This window comes from Hylobates moloch, unplaced genomic scaffold, assembly GCF_009828535.3.
Source record: "Hylobates moloch isolate HMO894 unplaced genomic scaffold, HMol_V3 SCAFFOLD_8, whole genome shotgun sequence".
Classification (NCBI taxonomy): domain Eukaryota; kingdom Metazoa; phylum Chordata; class Mammalia; order Primates; family Hylobatidae; genus Hylobates; species Hylobates moloch.
In genome coordinates, this window is record NW_026652283.1 from 62,546,066 (window position 1) to 62,565,498 (window position 19,433).

At 39.4% G+C, this 19,433-nt stretch overlaps 1 protein-coding gene and 1 pseudogene across 1 annotated transcript in view; one reads left to right on the forward strand and one right to left on the reverse strand.

Annotated features, from left to right (window-relative positions):
- Positions 1 to 3,126: 3,126 nt before the first annotated feature.
- Positions 3,127 to 19,433, reverse strand: part of FMO1 (flavin containing dimethylaniline monoxygenase 1) — a 29,623-nt gene continuing 13,316 nt past the window's right edge. The window contains exons 3-8 of the mRNA XM_032161009.2: positions 13,541 to 13,703; positions 10,146 to 10,288; positions 8,038 to 8,237; positions 6,691 to 7,046; positions 5,844 to 5,916; positions 3,127 to 3,905 (exon numbers count right to left, since the gene is read on the reverse strand). Of these exons, the coding sequence (XP_032016900.1) occupies positions 3,563 to 3,905; positions 5,844 to 5,916; positions 6,691 to 7,046; positions 8,038 to 8,237; positions 10,146 to 10,288; positions 13,541 to 13,703 (1,278 nt within the window). The 3' untranslated portion in view covers positions 3,127 to 3,562. The remainder of the gene's footprint in view (positions 3,906 to 5,843; positions 5,917 to 6,690; positions 7,047 to 8,037; positions 8,238 to 10,145; positions 10,289 to 13,540; positions 13,704 to 19,433) is intronic.
- LOC116473246 (high mobility group protein B1-like) lies at positions 17,480 to 18,121 on the forward strand (annotated as a pseudogene).

The following is a 19,433-nucleotide window of genomic DNA, read 5'->3' on the forward strand; positions in this document are numbered from 1 at the left end:
TGTTACGATCAGTTCAAAAGAAAATTTAAAGATAAAATACACATGTATAAATCAGGAATGTTGAAATGAATGTGCAAATGGAGGCAAAACTAGTTTTTCGCACATTGGGGAAGGGACGCCAGTTAGACTTCTACCGGACGTTATCTACGTGTCTATAGACAAGAATTATTTTGCATTGCTATTAGTTATCTATAATTTACTGAGTTCCAAAATAGTTACCACAGAATAAAAATCAGATAACCTCATTAATGTCCTTAGTCGATGTGTAATTATTCACGGAAATTGTTCATTTCCCTACAGAGGATAAGGATGATGACATCCGCAGTTAAGTAAGGACTGTTGGGGGAAACAAAGACTGTTGGGAAATGGGTTTAATTTTGAGCATACTGCATTTGAGAGGCCTGTGACATACTGCGGTGTCAATGCTCTATGAGGAGCTAGGTCTATGGCCTAGAAAAAATAAATTAGGCGATAAAACATACATCTTGCTTAGGTAACATAGTAATAATAGCTATCATTTATTGAACACATACCTTGTACAGTATTTATGCTAAGTACTTTATGTGGATCATGCCATTTAACCCTCATAACATCCTTATGAGTCAAAATAAATTCTCAGAAGATAACTTCTATGCTATAGAAGGGAAAACTGTGGCTTAGGAAAAGTAAGTGACTTGCTCAAAGTCACACAACTAGTTAAGTGGCAGGGCCCTTGCTCTTAAGCACTGGGCTTGGTTCTGCAAGCATCTCCACATGATGGGACATGTTGAAAGACCCAGAGCATTGGTACATGAGAAGATAGGTAACTTTACTTAAGACTGGTCTAGCAGGGGGTACCATTAATAGACATTAAAAATATTTTCAGAAAACGTAAAATTACTCTTGGTGATGAAATGCCTCAGAAGCTCTTCTGGTTTAAAGAGTGTGCAACAAACAGAGTAAGTAATGTGATGTCAAAATGTTTTACATATTTCTTATTTTGCTAGATTTATGAGAATTCACTCAATTTTTTTCCTGAACAGAAAAAAATGATACTTTTTTCAAGAGTGTGCATGGAATAATTTCTAGACTAGAAATGAGTCTGTTCTATAATATAGTCTTAGAGACTTACAGACTTTTGAGTCTGTTCTATAATATAGTCATAGAGGAGGCCTAGCACAGCCATAGTCAAGAAAAAAAAAGGGAGGAATAAACAGGGAAAAAGATGCATGTGGAGATTCAAACCCATGGATTCAGAAATTAAAGGTATATATAAAGGGAAAGATATGAAATTCTAGGCACAGCATGAACAATTGACAACTGACAGGCAGACAGGTCCACACACACTCATAGGGAGAGTGGGAAAGGGAGAGAGACCTACAGATACTTTCATGGAGAAACATTCTTGTAATATGGCTTTTGCAATTCACTACTAAGGCTTCTGGAGTCATTTGAACATTGGAGACAGTGGGCTTAAATGGTAAAGAGCCTGTGATGTGTGTTCTGGATTCTCGTGTTCTGACTCAGCCACATTTTACCTGTTACCTGGGACAAATCAATTGACATCTCTTTGTCTGAGTTTTCTTACTTGTCAAATTGTGTATGTAGTACAGTCGTCTTCCCAATCACATCATTATTGTAAGGATTAAGTGAGATAACAGTTGGCATTTTATTAATTTTAAAGTAGTATAAAATGTGCAGCATTATAATTACTGCTATAGTCTTTACATAATATGTGTTGTTTTTGCTGGCACCACCACTAATGTTTGGCACAGATTCAAAGGCAGCAGGGGAGGTTTCGTGTGTGCGTGTGTGTGTGTGTGTGTGTGTGTGTGTGTGTTTGTGTGTTTATAGTGAAAGAAAGGGAAGGCTTCAGGTACTCTCATTGATGGTTGTTGGCATGGGGAAGGTGGAGGTAGATTAACTAGAAGCAAGACATCAGATGGGACTGGTTTGAGAAGCTCATTTGGCTTTCTTTCATCACTCCTGAGTTGGAAGCAGGGGCAACAAGTAGAGAAGCTGGCACTCATTAACCAAGTCCTGACTGTTCTGAGCTGATTGCTGCAGGGATTGTAGGTTATAAATCTATTGCTGTAAATGGTCTGGTCATTGACCATATGTATTTTCAGTCTCCCAGTGCAGTAGATATGATCAGGTTCAGGTGGCCGCTTGTGTCATGATTTGCCACTGTGGCCTGAGGAGTTTATCCTTCCCTGTTTCACCTTGGGCACTAAACTTCTCCCCAGCCAGCTTCATGAGGAAAGTTAAAATATCAGCTTTGTTTCAATGGAAAGAAAAGCATTTCTAGGAGTAATCTAGATTGTATGCAGTGGGGGCAATTCTTCATCATGAGTTTCTATGGTAAGAGTGAAACAGGTCACGAGGGAAAGTAAGAAATGGAACAATACTGAAGAGTTGGCAGAGCCAACCAAAGTTGGGGAGAAATGATCTGTATCTGTACTGGCCCTACAGAAATCACTCTTTCCTGATGCCACAGTTTTTGAATCTCGTCCCTGCATCCAAACTCTGGACCTCTCTGTGAGGTGAGGTTTACCCACAGGGTTTTCCATATAAACCACGAGATGAAGTGAAGCAAAGCCTTTCCTGGTTATGAATCTATCTTCATCAGATGTAACTGTGAGATAGGCTGGGTCTAGTTTCACTGAAAACTGCTGCTTTTGACATGATGTTTGCTTTTGTTCCTCTTGTTCTTTCCCTTTTTTCCTCTCCCTGCTTTCTCTCCATTAAAAGCTTCTTGGCTGTGCTCTTTATCTAATGAATTCCGATTGAATTTGATTGGTTCTTATTGACTCTTTAAAAGGAGGCAGCTCCATTTGCCTCTTACAGCAGGGCTGTGACAAAGGATCTAAGCAGGTAGGCTTTTTCCTTTGGCTGCCGGAGGCTGGCTCTAAGAGCCCATGGAGGTGGAGGTTTTCTGTGGAATCTGATTTGGGTCTTTGGGAGGCCAGCTAGAGTACCATCTTTGTTATAAAGAGTGTTCTAGAGGAATGAGCAGTCCCAGTCAGGTACAGTCCTTTGGGAAACTCTCAAAGTAACTCATCGAACCCCCTATCCCTTTATGAGTTTTATTCATAGAATCCTCATCTTTTTCTCCCTTTTCCCAACCTTTAATAAGAGAACAAAAGATCACTTGAAACAGTCAATTTCTAGGTTTATTTTTTACTTTTAATAAGCCAATACTATAAGAGCACCATTTCAGCACAACACAATCATTTGTGAAGTAAGGGGTTTTAATTGAGATCTGTGAAAACAGTTTATATGGGAAAGAGGTATGATGGCTCAGAGTGGTGTCAAGAACAGCTTACTTTCTAAAATGAACCTGTAACTTTCCAACAACCTTCAAATGCACAGAAATCTTAGTTATCATTCTCTAGCATTAGATATAGTGGAGCTGGGAGAGGCTCAGGAATACCAGTGGTAGCCCTGGAGCCAGCCAGGGAAGCGAGAGGGTGGCCTTTACCATTTTAAATGGTTTATAACTGTGAAGGCAATATTGCTGTAAGAGAGGAATTGGAGCATTGTAAATCTACTGTGTGCATCTTCCATTTAGGAAATCTTTTACTTATAGGAAAATCAGAAAAATAGCCACAAGCAAAGCCAGAAAGCTAAAGAGTTTAAGAAAACTTTCAAAGGGAGATGGAGACTCTTGTACAACACGAGCTTTGATGACCTTGAATGTTCGGTCCCACTGGGTCATGATGGCATTTCTGGCTCCTTCCCATTTTCCTGGGCCAGTCAAGCGGAACTGGTATGGTGAGCATGGGCCAAAGAAGACGGTCAGAGCCAGATGTGGATCCGTTAGGAGCATGGAGAACAGGTTGGGTTTTGCATTGATATAGGTCAGGAGTTCATCTATGTATGTGATATAATCTGATTGTAAAGCTTTGCAGTAGCACAAGCCAAACCTTTATAAAAGGAAGATTGGGGGAAAAGGTGAAGAGAAAAAAATTAATAATGATAATCTTAGAACAAGTACAAGTGCCCAAAGCAAACAAATACTGCTGCAGAATTTGGGATGGTTTCTACATTTTCCCCTTTATTTCCCTACCTATCTAACGGTCTCCTTCTGTTTCTTAAATCAAGATGAGTCCCTTCAAAAGATACTTTATACATATGGCTTTTAATGGGTGCTCTGAGTGCTCGTAATACATCTTAGTTCTTTTGTGAAATAATTAGCAATTTCTAGAGGAAAATATATTTTAAAATTTCTAAATCTTTATAAAATTCCATTATTCAGTAATAACAAATCCAGTGATTTGTATAATGTGAAAAGCCACAAAAATCTATAGGGTAAAATTCCCTGAAATGCTGGTATTAGGCTTTAATTAATTAATTAAATTTTTTCTTTTTCTTTTTTTTTTTTGAGACAAGGTCTTGCTCTGTCACCTAGGCTTGAGTGCAGTGGCATGATCATAGCTCACTGCAACCTTGAACTCCTCGGCTCAAGCGATCCTCCTGGCTCAGGAATAGGTGGGACTACAAGCATAAGCCACCATGCCTAAATAACTTTTATTTTTTTTGTAGGGATGGGGGCTTGCTATGTTGTCCAGGCTGGTCTCAAAGTCCTGAGCTCAAATGATCCTCCTGTCTTAGCCTCCCAAAGTGCTGGGATTATAGGCGTGAGCCACTGCACCTGGCCCCTAAAATTGTTTGCTGACATGCGTGACAAGAAGTTTTTCATTGTATAGCAGTTCTAATTAGTTATCTATTACACTGGAGTTCCATAATGAAGATCGAATCGTATCCCAGGTTGAGGATAAAGAAGAGACATCTAAAATGCTATTATTGTTTTGGAATTTGGTACCCTGACAAGGATAGATCAACCCTTGAAGTTTGGGAATATATATGAATAAGAGAGTGATAATAAGTTCCTTAGATGCAATGATTTTAAAACTTGCTGGGTTTTTTTTTTTTGCCACAGAACCTTTATTTCAAGTGAAAATGTATATCAAATGCAGAAACAGATGAACAGATAAAACAAAGTGGGTACAATCAGAAATGTTTTGGTTGGATTGAGAGTGAGAGAGGAGGGCCAAGACTCTTTACTTTGCTGGCCGTCAGTCTTCCATTGTCTCTAGCCTTGAGTGGTAGCCACAGAGCACAGCATAAGTGAAAACCTTTCCCATAGAGAAGTGCTCAATAAACTTTATTCTGAAAAAGGCCAGACAGTAAATGCCTCAGGCTTTGAGAGCCACATTACAGTTTCTATCTCAACTGCTAAACAACTTTGGTACTGTAACACAAAAACAGCCATTGACAATATGTAAATGAATAAACATGGCTGTGTTCTAATAAAATTTTATTTATGGCCAGTATTGTTTCCATTTCATATGATTTTTCACATATTACAAAATTTTATTTTTCTTCTTCCTTTTTTCCATCCTATTATAATTGAAGAGCAAAAGCAACACTCTGAATAAAAACAATAGAGCTGATAAAGACTTTTTCAATGAATGAATGAGCAGACACTTCTAGTGTCAGAGTAAATAGGTACAACTCCTTGCCTGTTGATTATGGATACAATAGGGAATAATGTACCTGGTAGATTAGGGTTAATTATGTAGCACTTGACTTGGAATCCAAACTCTATGTGATGCTAGAAAACCATGGGCTGAAGTGATGACTTTGGGGACATTAAAAATTCTAAATTCCCCTTTCCCTTCTCTCTTCTTAAATAGGCTCTCTTAGTATTTTTCTTCTAAGTCTCAGATGCTTCTTTTTTTCTCCAATGTAACTTTCATCTCTCTGCTGTTGTTTTTCTTTTTTCTTTTCTTTTCTTTTTTTTTTTTTTTTTACCACTTTCAGTTATAATTTAAAAAGGGTGCATTAAGTAGTTAACTTACCAACTGGGCTTGTTTTCTTTCCTTGCATTAATTTCCTCTATCATGACACTTGGTGGAGGTAACTGATTCACACCTGTAGGATTAAAATAAAAACCCCAAATGCAACTGAAGTTTAGGTCTAGCTGTTGACTTATGGATAAAGATGCTTTACTATGGCTCTCCTTTCATGTCTAATACCAGCTACTCATTGATCCTTCTGGCAAAAATGTTAGCAGCCTGAGCTGACTGGTTGTATGTCCCTGGTAATAATGCCATCAGCTGAAAAGATAAGCATCTGGTCATCTCACTAATTATTTGATATAGCAGAACCTCACAACTAGTTTGGCTGAATGTTGTCACTCAGTTGCTTGAGTTTAAAAATTTTAACTGAGCCAGTTGATTCAGTCAACTGACAGAACTGTTAACTGTCATTTTGTTTTAGTCAAAATAACAGGTAGCTGGGTGCAGTGTGCATGACTGTAGTCTCTGCTACTCAGGAGGCTGAGGTAGGAGGATTGCTTGAGACCAGGAGTTTGAGGCTGCAGTAATCTATGATCATGCCTATGAATAGCCACTGTACACTAGTCTGGACAAGATAGTGAGACCCTGTCTCTTAAACATAAGAAAGAAAAAATATAACAGTTGACATAGATACAGCCTATATTTTTGACCCCGATATACCATTTATGCAGTAATGGAACAAATCATTATGACAGTATTACTAATTCAGCAAACAATAGAATGCATCCTGCTCTTAAAGATTCTGTTATTTTAAATAGAAGCCAGAGGAATAACAGTCTCAACATTTCGAGTATCCAGAATCACATGGCAAACCAAAAACACATGCCCTGCTATTTCTTACACTTACCTTTCAGGACTCGAACAGCCCACCGAGCTTGTGTTTCTCCTGTAGGTATCATGGAGCCCAAGGGTTTGATGAGGCCAATAACAGCCAGGGTTGGCTTTTGCAGATGTGCAGGGAAGATATACTTGTACAGTGAGGCCTGGCCATCTTCAACTTTCACTACAGACTCATCAAGGAAGGGGAAAGCAAATGTGTATCCAGTGGCAAAGACAATGATATCAATAGGCTCTTCCTTTGAAGTGTTGTTAAATATGACAGAGTTTTCCTTTACCTCTTTTACGCTTGGCCTGATGAACACTTTCCCAGTGATGATGCGGCCTGGGAGCTCATCATTTAGCACAAACTCTTTCAGCTGAGTCCTAAGCAAAAACGTGAACAGGGAGGAGACTTGTCAGTGAACAATACAGCCAGCTCTCCCGTCTCTTTACCTTCCTCTCTCATTCTGGGGCCCTCTCCTTGGTTGCACAAGAATTGCTGCAAGTCTTGGGAGATGTTACTTCAGTGGAAGGGGATTCATGAATGTTTAAGAAGGATTATAAAATATGCTTGCCATTTCCTAGAGTTTGGAAGCCTGAGGAGGAAGCCAGCACCTTCTCTAGCTTCTGTTTCTCTTGCTGATTTTTAGCATTCATCTATCACTGTCATTCTAGAGAGGGCTGAGAGCTGAAGGGCTACAAGGGAAACCAGGGACTTCTAGATTGGATGAGAACTTCTGAAAGCTCCAGTCTCTTCCTTGGAAAAAGTTGTATAAGGGAAACATGCATGTATTTAAAGGAACAAGGGCAGAATCGTCTTTTTCTGGCTATACCTTTGGAATCACAAGACAAACACTTTGTGAGTTGATCTTGTATAAGCTGAGCCATTTTTTGGGCCAAGGTCAATCTTGACAACGGGAAGAAGGCTCTGCCATTAGAGAGATGGTGAGGGGCAACTATGGGATTCAGTTTTTCCCACACAGTGAAACTAGGCAAGTGTGTTTCTTTTGTCAACAAAGTCATAGACAAATCATTCTCTTTTGGTTGCTACAGCTGAGGATCAAGTAACATGCCAAGGTGACAGAGTTCACTTACTACTCAGTGAGCTTGGGTAAGTGGCTGAATTTTGCTGTTTCAGTTTCTCCATAATAAAAGGATTATTATAATAATACTTAAAGTATTGCTGACAAGGTGAAATACATAATTTCACTTTCTGAGTACTTAAGAATAGTTAGCTGTTATTATCAAGCAAATTTGTATCAAGTGTTCCAACACATTCAGCCATGTTGCTGTGGTACTGCCTGGCTTGTATAGGCTGCTGGAAAGGCAGAGGCTCCTTCTTCCTAAAAGCCCTTGGCAGTCACATTATATTTACCTGTCTTCTGGTATTAAGCCATAATTCACATGATTGAGCCAGTTGTTTATCTTTCGCGCCATCAACCAAGTCACAATTGGCGTTGGGAGGGAATTTCTCAGCATGTTCTGAAATCGTGTCATGAACACCATGTCCCATGGGTAGCCCGAGTCAAAGATTCGGCTGATCACCCATCCCCCTCCGGTGGTGCTGAGGAACACCTGGAAGCAATCAGAGACATCCCTTCATTTGACACTGTGAACAGGGCTAGCTGGTTCTGCTAGAGATTCAAGAACTGTCATGAATGGAAAGGCACTGAAAAGTCTGCCACTCTCAAAATACATCCCTGACAAGATAGTATTGGTTCTTCTAACTTCTATTTTAAAGTTAATCCTTTTGAGATTAGAATTCAGAGCATCTAGAGTATTAAAATGCCTTAAGACATATTATCGAATACCTATTATCTGCCAGCCTTTAGCAAACCATAGGGACATAAAGTCTATGTAAGAAAACAATGAACAGGTGATTGCTACTTTGTGTGCTCACTATCCTTGTAGGCAGTAAGAACAGAGCATGGCAGTATCAGAGTTGTCTACAGAGTTTCAGTGCAAACTATTGGCTTAAATGACAGCAAAATTCAGTACTACAATTACTTTTGGTATTTGTTCTTTTTAACATTGGCTGTTTGAGTTTACCAGTTGACTGAGTTCACGAAGCTAATAGTTTTAGTACTTACACAGTAAGGAGTTTCCTGTACAATTGTTTACAAAGAGAATAATTAGTTAAGCAATCTGTTACTTTGCTGATACAAAACAGCTGATTTAACAGATTGTTTCTTCCCCCACCAAACTGGGGAGCCAGCAACTAGTATATATTAGTTAGCTGAATGGCCCTCAATGAGTTTACAGCATAGTTGAAAAGAAGATATATATGATAAAAGGTAATTTGCAAATTAAGAATTTAAAAGTGAAAACTGAGGGGTGCAAATTACAATATCACATACATTCTGAATAGGGAGAGATCACTTCGTGTTGGAGTGAGATATCTGGGAAGGTAAAGGTAGATTGTAATAGAAGAGAAAGGGGCTCTGAAGAAGAGAGAGGGGTAGCGTGAGCAAAGGGGAACTAAAGACAGGAACTGGAAAGTGCTACAGTTGATTATCATGCAAGAAACAGAAGTTAAAATTAAAATGGCAGATTTGGTCCAGATTATAGAAAACTCTGATGCAGAGCTGCTATATCTGCCATTTATTTTTTTCAGGTAAAGAGAATAATTAGAGGTTTTTCAGCATGAGAGTGCTATAATGAGAGCAGGCTCTTCTGAGGATTTGTTTATTGGTAGTTAGGGTCTAGATGGCTTGTTGTGGGTGGCAGTGACCTGTGGGTAGTGGTACAAGGCAAAAATAAAATCCAGGGAAAAACCCTTGAGAAGCCTGAAGGTAGGAGGTAGAAGAGGGTAGTTAGGAACGTAGGCTTTGAGTCAAAGAGACTTGGGTTTGAGAACTGGCTCTGCCACATGCTAGTGATAAGATTTTAGGCAGGTTTTTTAACTTCTCTAAGCCTTGGTTTCCTCATGTGCAGTCGAGGATACTAACAGTACCTACTTCAGTGGCTTGTTTTGATGATTGGTTAAAGTAGTGCAGTAAAAACACATTTAGTGCAGTGCCGGCCACAGAATAATCCTAATAAATATTAACTATTTCTACAACTGTTATTAGGAGGACAATGCAATATCCTCAGTGTGAGGTAGCATGGACCTGATGAGAGTGTTGGTAATTAATAAGGAGAGGAAGGGGCAAATGGGAGATAGTAGCAGGAAAAAGTTGGTAGAATTTTCTGACCTATGGGATTGAGTAGGGAAGAAATATGTCCTGTAGCTCTTGTTGGATGGCTGGGAAAATGACAAAAAAAAGTAAAAAGAAGTCAGAGAAGTTAGTTTTGGAGGAAAGATGACAACTGTAATTCATAGAAAAATTTGTGAACATTCAGTAAAAATTAAATTCCTTAGTAATCTGTTGTTTGCATGTGAGGCATTTTATTCCTTTAACATTTATCGTGGTGTCAAACACCATTTGCTTGAGGCATGCATCTTAAGATAAAGCTCTTCACCCAGTAACGTCAGGAATGTACCTTTTCTGCCAGGTGGCTGGCCTCCACAGCAATGTCTGTGCCAGAATTTCCCATTCCAATCACAAGGACTCTCTTGTCCTTAAATATATCTGGATGCTTATATTGCCGGCTGTGAAAGTACTGGCCTTTAAAGGCATTAATACCTATAGAAAATAAAAGAGAAGTCACACAGAGAATTTACAGGATCAGTGAATGAAACATAACTATTTTTCAGTTGATAACATTCTTTTGAAAGATGATTTTGGTCATTTTTACTAGTATTCTCAAGTTTGAGAAAATATGAATACATGACTTTTCAAGACATTGGCAGGTAATTATTTAATGGGGGTTATTACTCCATCTCGCTAGATAGGCCTCCAGTTTTACTTACTAGATAGTTAACTACTGAGCTGAAATACTGTGGCATAAAGACATATTAAGCAAAAGTATAAGGAGTCATTATCATTTTAAAGGTTGATAAAAGTCAACAGGACAATAATATCCTATTGATTAATACTTGATTTATGTAAGTTTTCACAAGCAAGGAGCAAGGACAAAGAAGCTTAAGGGAACTGTGAGTCAGTATCTCTTTTCAGAAAACTTTGTGACCTCTGCTATGTGCCTGGTACTGTGCTAGATGGTATGGGGGGTATAAGATAAATAAAATGTTGTCCCTATTCACAAAGTTTCATGTTAGTTGGGGAAGTTCACTTGGTGACTGACTGTAACTCAGGCTAAGTTTGCTGGGTCGGCCAGAGTTGGCTCAGAGAAAAAGGAATGATGTCAGTTACATCAGGATTCAATCTACTGGCCTAACTCGATAGGATACCTTAGGCAGTGATGCTGACTCTTATTGAAAATCACATGAATGGAGAAGGTTTGAAAATACTCTTTTTTTTTTTTTTTAACAGCAATAACTTAAGCAGAAAATACTCTTAAGACAACATTACATAATCAGAAGTAATATGTGCTAAACAAAGAACTTCTGTTTTCTTAAAAAAAGTAATAAGACTTCTAGATTCTCAGAGGGAAAAAGGGAAAATGTATATACTTGCGGGGAGTGGCCTTACAAGGCCTGCTGGCTCTTTAGCTCACCTTGAATTAGTAGAAATCTAACACGAATCCAAGTTAAAACCTAACCACAACACAGAGCATTTGGAATTTAGCAAGGATGCAACCAAGTTCCAATATTTACTCAGTACAGGAACCCAATATGGATCAGAGAACTGTTGAGAAGAAGGAGCTGGAAAGCCTAAGCAGAAACATAGAATTATCTCTGGATCTCATGTTATTTTAGATTCTCTTTGGATGGGCTTTGTTTTAGGGGGTCACAAATGGACAAAAATGAGACTCTGTGGCTGTCTCTTAACAGACTAATACTTTCTCTTATCTCACAGGAAGACAGAGTAAGAACTTACATTAGGTAAATGTGGCTGTGTTAGTAAGTAGCAGAATGCCCTATCTAAGAAAAAAATTATAATATAAAAAAGAAAAAAGGTAAATAGCAGAATGTATATATGTGAATGATAAAAGTAGTCATCTCGGGAAATCATACGTTTATTCTAACTGTGATACCTATTATTTGTACTATGACTTTTTAGTGCACCTTCTTTGGATATTGCTTCTAGAGCTTGTGATACATATTTTTAAATATCTTCAGTGAATTTGAATTTTTTTGACAGTTAACAACCATTGCAAGGAGTATGTGCCATCTAAGCAAGTCTGCTGTAAGTCAGGAGATAGAGAGGTTGGGAGAACTCCTCTTCAAATCTAAAATCACAGAATTTTAGAGCTCAAAGACTCCTTAATCATTTAGCCAGGGATTTTAAATTGGTAGTGGTTGATAAGATGGGTTTTAAGAAAGACTGCAAGCCTTGTAGAGCTCTTCTTGCTTGATTTGTGATGTATACTGTTGGTTAAAGTAATCCAAGCTGTTCAATTTGTGGGTGAATTTGAGGCTTAGAAAAGATAAGTGGGAGACCCAAGACTATCAGCTAGGTGGTTGTATATGCTAGAATTCATACCTGCTGGGTCCCTACCTCTTCTACTCAAACTGAGCATATTGGCTCAATTGCTTTTAGGTATGCTTTATTATTTTAATCTGATGTAAACTTGTGTGACTTTGGGGGGCAAATCTAGGACCATGAGATGTGTATGTTTAGGGTATTGGAATCCCTACAGGTCATATGGAGACTGTGATTTCTCCACTGGACTCCATAAAACTCTATTCATTCCTCCAATACAGGTTACATATTGCCTTATTCACCTCTATATTCTTAGCACCTAGTGCAATATACTGTAAGTGCTGAACAAATGTAGTTTACTCCCTATGCCATGGAACTTTCTGGATCCTTGCAGTGACTAGCTACTCCTTTCTGGAATTTTGGAGTGGATGGCTGCTCAGAGCCTTGCTCTACAGGCAAGAATGACAAAAAATTGGGTTGTCTTCTGTGATGATGAGATTCCATTATTGAACGGGTTCAAGAAGAAGCTATGGAGCCTCTCTCAGAATTGCTGAAAAATAATTTCCTGCATTGGGAAGAAGACCGAACTTGGTTCTTTCCAATTCAATGATTCTATTCTCTGGCAGTTTTCAGGATATGCTTTATCCTAATCTAACCTGATCTGAGTGACCTCTGGGGGCAGATCCAGAACCATAGCATGTTCATAAATTTATTGTGGTAAGATGAGTCTTGGGATCATTCTAGGCAATCATTCGATGATTTGGAGAAAAGTTTCTTAAAGTTTTAACCTTTTGAATGCTTGTTACAGATGAAATAAACCAAACCATTTCATTTTCTGTTCCATTGAGTTAAAATCCAGTTAAAATTTGGCATAGATTAACACGACTATGGTTGCAAAAGGCAGATAAGAAAACTGAGACCCAAAGATGTCTTAACTTGTCTCCCAAGACTAATCTCCCTCTTGACTATTGACCAGTGCCATAAACCTCTAATCTAATTGCTATCACTCACATAAAAGAAACAAATAGAAAAAATTACTTTTTTCTTTATTCACAGATTGACTTTTGTGGCCTCTAAACTCAACTTTGGCAATGTGTACCTGCTGCAGAGGTTAATGACTTGTGTAAGCATCCCATGTCTTGGAAGACTTTCTGAGTGCTACCAGTCACTTGAGGGACATTGAATCTTGGTAAAGCATAAAACTGCTTATAAAGTTATCCATTTTGCTCTTACGTATTCACAGATTGTTTGGAACAAATGAAAGCCAAAAACTGGCCAGAAAATGCTGGCTAGAAAAAAACAAAACAAAACAAAACAAAACAAAAAAGCCTCCTCCTACCTCCCAACTTTAACTATTTAATGGAACAGCCATAGGAATTCATTCCCAGACCAATCAAGCATCAGAATGGCTCCCACGAGAAAACTTAAAGTTAGTTACAGAAAATGCTGTACCTGGAAAGGAGTCCAGTGGCAAATAAGGATTAGTAAGAAAGCCAGTGCAGACCATGACAGCATCAAAAATGGCTGACTCTTGCTTCTCTTCATGCATAGTGACCACCTCCCATTGGCCAGAGACAGCAAAATCTGAGCATTTTATTACACTACAGACTTTGGTCTGAAAAAGGAATCACAGATATGATTAACAGTTGTCAATGTTCCATTAAGCACTTGCCAGTTGATGTACCATTGATATTTTAAAAGTTCTAGAACACAGAATAAACATAATTAATAAGTATAACCCTAGAAACCTAATCAGGTTACCAGACTAATTATGATTCCCTAGATGGAAGTAGTCTAAGCTTGGAGAGATATCTAAGACAAGTGGTGGCATCCAAAAATTTTAAGTGATTTGCTCAAATTCTCACAGAAAGTGATAGAATCAGAATTAGAACCTAAGTTTCTGATGCCTTTTTCATTATTCTTTCTGTTATGCAACTTCATTTCTCACAGGGCTGTGTCTTTAACAAAAATTTCTTTGGCAGATACATGGGTAAGATATAATTGAAAACATGAATTTGGTCCTGTGTATATTAGCTTATGAAGTTTTACAGAATATGTTGCTGAAGTTTTTCCAGAACTAGAAAGCAATTGAAAAGTGCTAACATTATGGCCTGAATTTTTTTGAGAGTAGTCCACATTTCAAAGAATCTAATTTTGCTCTTAGTGAGTACATACATGTCCATGATTACCGGGCTTTGGTTCAGGAAATATATGTACAATAAATCTCAAACAAGTCAAATTTAAAAGGATAAATTATTCACTGACCAAGAGGCTTGCTATCTTTCTTTCCTTTTTTAAAGTTTTTAAAGAATATAGGCTTCTTAAGTCCCTCTTAATGGGTTCACTATTTGATTTATACTATTTGAAGTGCTTATTGTGTTTCTACATTTGTAGTGCAACTGTCTTTTCTAAAAGTAAATTTTCAGTTTAAAATCTTTCAAAATAGATTTATTTTTAATCATAAAAATAATAAATGTGTAGCCTGGGCAACATGGCAAAACCTCATCTTTACAAAAAAAATACAAAAAATTAGCCAGGTGTAGTGGCCCATGCCTGCAGTCCCAGCTACTCAGGAGGCTGATATGGGAGAATCACCTGTGCTGGGGAGGTCAAGGCTTCAGTGAGCCATGATAGTGTCATTGCACTCCAGCCTGGGCAACAGAGTGAGACCCTGTCTCAAAAAAAAAAAAAAAAAAAGCTTGTCATTAAAAATTTGGAATATATACAGAGGAATGAGAAGCAAAACCAAACAAAATCAACTACAGATCACATTTGAGTAATAGCTATTTGTGTTTACTTTTTTTTTTTTTTTTTGAGATGGAGTCTTGCTCTGTTGCCCAGGCTGGGGTGCAGTGGTGCAATCTCGGCTCACTGCAACTTCCACTTCCCTGGTTCAAGAGATTCTCCTGCCTCAGCCTTCTGAGTAGCTGAGGCTACAGGCCCATGCCACCATGCCTGGCTAATTTTTTGTATTTTTAGTAGAGATGGGGTTTCACCGTGTTAGCCAGGATGGTCTTGATCTCCTGACTTCGTGATCCACCCACCTTGGCCCCCCAAAGTGCTGGGATTACAGGTATGAGCCACCGCACCTGGCCTTGTGTTTACTTTTTAAAACTTTGGTGAACATCTAGCTTTTTAAAAATTGTTCTAAAATGGCCTTGTGCCTGGCACAGTGGCTCATGCCTATAATCCCCACCCTTTGGGAGGCCAAGGCAGGAGGATAGCTTGAGCTCAGGAGTTCAAGACCACCCTGGGCGGCATAGTGAGACCTTATCTCTACTAAAAATTAAAAAAAAAAATAGCCAGGCATGGTAGTATGTGCCTCTAGTCCCAGCTATTAATAGTTAGGAGGCTGAGGTGGGAGGATTTCTTGAGCCTAGGAGGTAGAGGCGGCAGTGAGACAAGATCCTGCCACCGTACTCCAGCCTGGGTGACAGAGACTTTGTTTCAAACAACAACAACAAAATAAAAAAGGTCTTGGGCAGCATGTGGTAAAGGAAATGCTTCAAATTCAGAAATTTTGATGCTTTAAAAAGATTTTTATATGTTGTATATATTCATTAAGATAATGCTTTATTTTTACTGTGTCCATTGCAAAATAAGGAAGTGGAATAAAACACTCTTTGGAAATCTGTTTAGGAGGATGTATTAGTCCATTTTCACACTGCTGATAAAGACAGACTAGAGACTGGGCAATTTACAAAGGAAAAAGGTCTAATGGAGAACTCACAGTTCCATGTGACTGGGGAAGCATCACAATCATGGCAGGAGCAAAGAGGAGCAAGTCATATCTTACATGGATGATGTCAGGCAAAGAGAGAGCTTGTGCAGGGAAATTTTGCCTTCTAAAACCATCAGATCTTGTGAGACTTATTCACCATCACTAGAACAGCATGGGAAAGACCTACCCTCATGATTCAGTTACCTCCCACTGGGCCCCTGTCACAACATATGATAATTCAAGATGACATTTGGGTGGGGACACAGACAAACCATATTACTCTACCCCTGGCCCATCCCAAATCTCATGTTCTCACATTTCAAAAGCAATTATGCCTTCCCAACAGTACCCCCAAAGTCTTAACTCATTTTAGCATTAACTCAAAAGTCCACAGTCCAAAGTCTCAACTAAGACATGGCAAGTCCCTTCCACCTATGAGCCTGTAAAATCAAAAGCTGGTTAGTTACTTCCTAGATACAGTGGGGGTACAGGCATTGGGTAAATACAGCCATTCCAAAGGGAGAAATTTGTCAAAACCAAGGGGCTACAGGCCCCATGCAAGTTCGAAATCCAGCAGGCCAGTCAAGTCTTAAAGCACCAAAATGATCGCCTTTGACTCCATGTCTCACATCCAGGTCACACTGATGCAAGAGGTGGGTTCCCATGGTCTTGAGCAGCTCTGCTCCTATGGCTTTGCAGGGTAAAGCTTCCCTCATGACTGCTTTCATAGGCTGGCATTGAGTGTCTGCAGCTTTTCCAGGCACACGCAAGCTGTCAGTGGATCTAACATTCTGGGGTCTGAAGGATGGTGGCCCTCTTCTCACAGCTCCACTAGGCAGTGCCCCAGTAGAGACTCTGTGTGGGGGCTCTCACCGCACATTTCCCTTCTGCACTGCCCTAGCAGAGGTCTTCCATGAGAAGATCCCTGCCCCTGCAGCAAACTTCTGCCTGCACATCCAGGCATTTCCATACATCTGTGAAATCTAGGCAAAGGTTCCCAAACCTCAATTCTTGACTTCTGTGTATTGCAGGCTCAAAACAATGTGAAAGCTGCCAGGTCTTGGGGCTTGCACCCTCTGAAGCCAGCGCCTGAGCTCTATGTTGGCCCCTTTTAGCCACAGCTGGAGCAGCTGGGATGCAGGGCACCAAGTCCCTTGGCTGCACACAGCATGGGGATTCTGGGCCTGGCCCATGAAACCACTTTTTCCTTCTAGGCCTCCAGGCCTGTGATGGGAGGGGCTGTGGTGAAGACCTCTGACATGCCCTGGAGACATTTGCCCCATTGTTTTGGGGATTAACATTCAGCTCCTCGTTATTTATGCAAATTTCTACAGTTGGCTTGGATTTCTTCTCAGAAAATAAGGTTTTCTTTTCTATTGCATTGTCAGGCTGCAGATTTTCTGAACTTTTATGCTCTGACTCTCTTTTAAAACTGAATGCCTTTAACAGCACCCAAGTCACATCTTGATTGCTTTGCTGCTTAGAAATTTCTTCTGCCAGATACCCTAAATCATCTCTCTCCAGTTCAAAGTTCCATAAATCTCTAGGGCAGGAGTAAAATGCCACGAGTCTCATTGCTAGAACATAAGAAGAGGCAGTACACTGAGCTCCACAGAGACAGCACTGGGGCAAGTGAGAGCCAGATGGGCACTGGGCAACTCTGAGCCTCGCCGAGGAAAAATAACTAAACATTGGCAAAGGAGATTCTAAGAAGCCAAGAGGCAAAATGTCATCATATGCATTTTTTGTGCAAACTTGTCGGGAAGAGTGTAACAAGAAGCACCCACATGCTTCAGTCAACTTCTCAGAGTTTTCTAAGAAAGCCTGAGAGGTGGAAGACCATGTCTGCTAAAGAGAAAGGAAAATTTGAAGATATGGCAAAGGTGGACAAGGCCCATTATGAAAGAGAAATGAAAACCTATACCCCTCCCAAAGGGGAGACAAAAAAGAAGTTCAAGGATTCCAATGCACCCAAGAGGCCTCCTTCAGCCTTTTTCCTGTTCTGCTCTGAGTATCGCCCAAAAATCAAAGGAGAACATCCTGGCTTGCCCATTAGCGATGTTGCGAAGAAACTGGGAGAGATGTGGAATAACACTGCTGCAGATGACAAGCAGCCTCGTGAAAAGAAGTCTGCAAAGCTGAAGGAAAAATACAAAAAGGATATTGCTGCATATTGAGCTAAAGGAAAGCCTGATGCAGCAAAAAAGGGATTTATCAAGGCTAAAAAAAGCAAGAAAAAGAAGGAAGAGGAGGAAGATGAGGAAGATGAAGAGGATGATGAGGAGGAGCAAGATGAAGAAGATGATGAATAAGTTGGTTCTAGCGCAGTTTTTTTTCTTGTCTATAAAGCATTTAACCCCTCTGTACACAAGTCACTCCTTTTAAAGAAAAAAATTGAAATGTAAGGCTGTGTAGGATTTGTTTTTAAACTGTACAGTGTCTTTTTTTTATTCAGTTAACACACTACCAAATGTGTCTTTAGATAGCCCTGTCCTGGTGGTATTTTCAATAGCCACTAACCTTTCCTGGTGCAGTATGGGGGTTGTAAATTGGCATGGAAATTTAAAGCAGGTTCTTGTTGGTGCACAGCACAAATTAGTTATATATCGGGATGGTAGTTTTTTCATCTTCAGCCGTCTCTGATGCAGCTTATAGGAACTAATTGTTGCTCTGTTAACTGAATACCATTCTGTAATTGCAAAAAAAAAAAAAGTTGCAGCTGTTTTGTTTACATTCTGAATGCTTCTTAGTAAATACAAATTTTTTATTAGTATTGTTGTCCTTTTCATAGGTCTGAAATTTTTCTTTTTGAGGGGAAGCTAGTCTTTGCTTTTGCCCATTTTGAATCACATGAATTATTACAGTATTTATCCTTTGATATAGTTAGCTAATAAAAAGCTTTTGTCTACACACCCTGCATATCATATGGGGGTAAAGTTAAGTTGAGATAGTTTTCATGCATAACTGAACGTTCAAAATCTTGATCAGTTAAGAAATTTCACATAGCCCACTTACGTTTACAAACTGAAGAGTAATCAATCTACTCAAAGCATGGGATTACTAGAATCAAACATTTTGAAAGTCTGTCCTTGAAGGACTAATAGAAAAGTATATTCTAGCCTTTACATGAGGACTCTGTTCTTTAACTCCTGTTACTGTGTAATGGCAGTTATATTTTGCAGGTCCCATATTAAAGAAGACCTGAGAATGGCCGGGCATGGTGGCTCATGCCTGTAATCCTAGCACTTTGGGAGGCCAAGGCGGGTGGATCACGAGGTCAGGAGATCTAGACCATCCTGGCTAACACGGTGAAACCCCGTCTCTACTAAAAATACAAAAAAATTAGCTGGACGTGGTGGCGGGCACCTGTAGTCCCAGCTACTCAGGAGGCTGAGGCAGGAGAATCCCTTGAACCCAGGAGATGGAGCTTGCAGTGAGCCGAGATCGTGCCACTGCACCCCAGCCTGGGGGACAGAGCAAGACTCCGTCTCAAAAAAACAAAAGACCTGAGAATGTATCCCTAAAAGCATGAACTTAAAATACAAGACTGCCGTATTAAATTTTTTGTTGACATTAGTCTCAGTGAAGATTATGAAAATGCTGGCTATAGATGTCTTTTCCCAT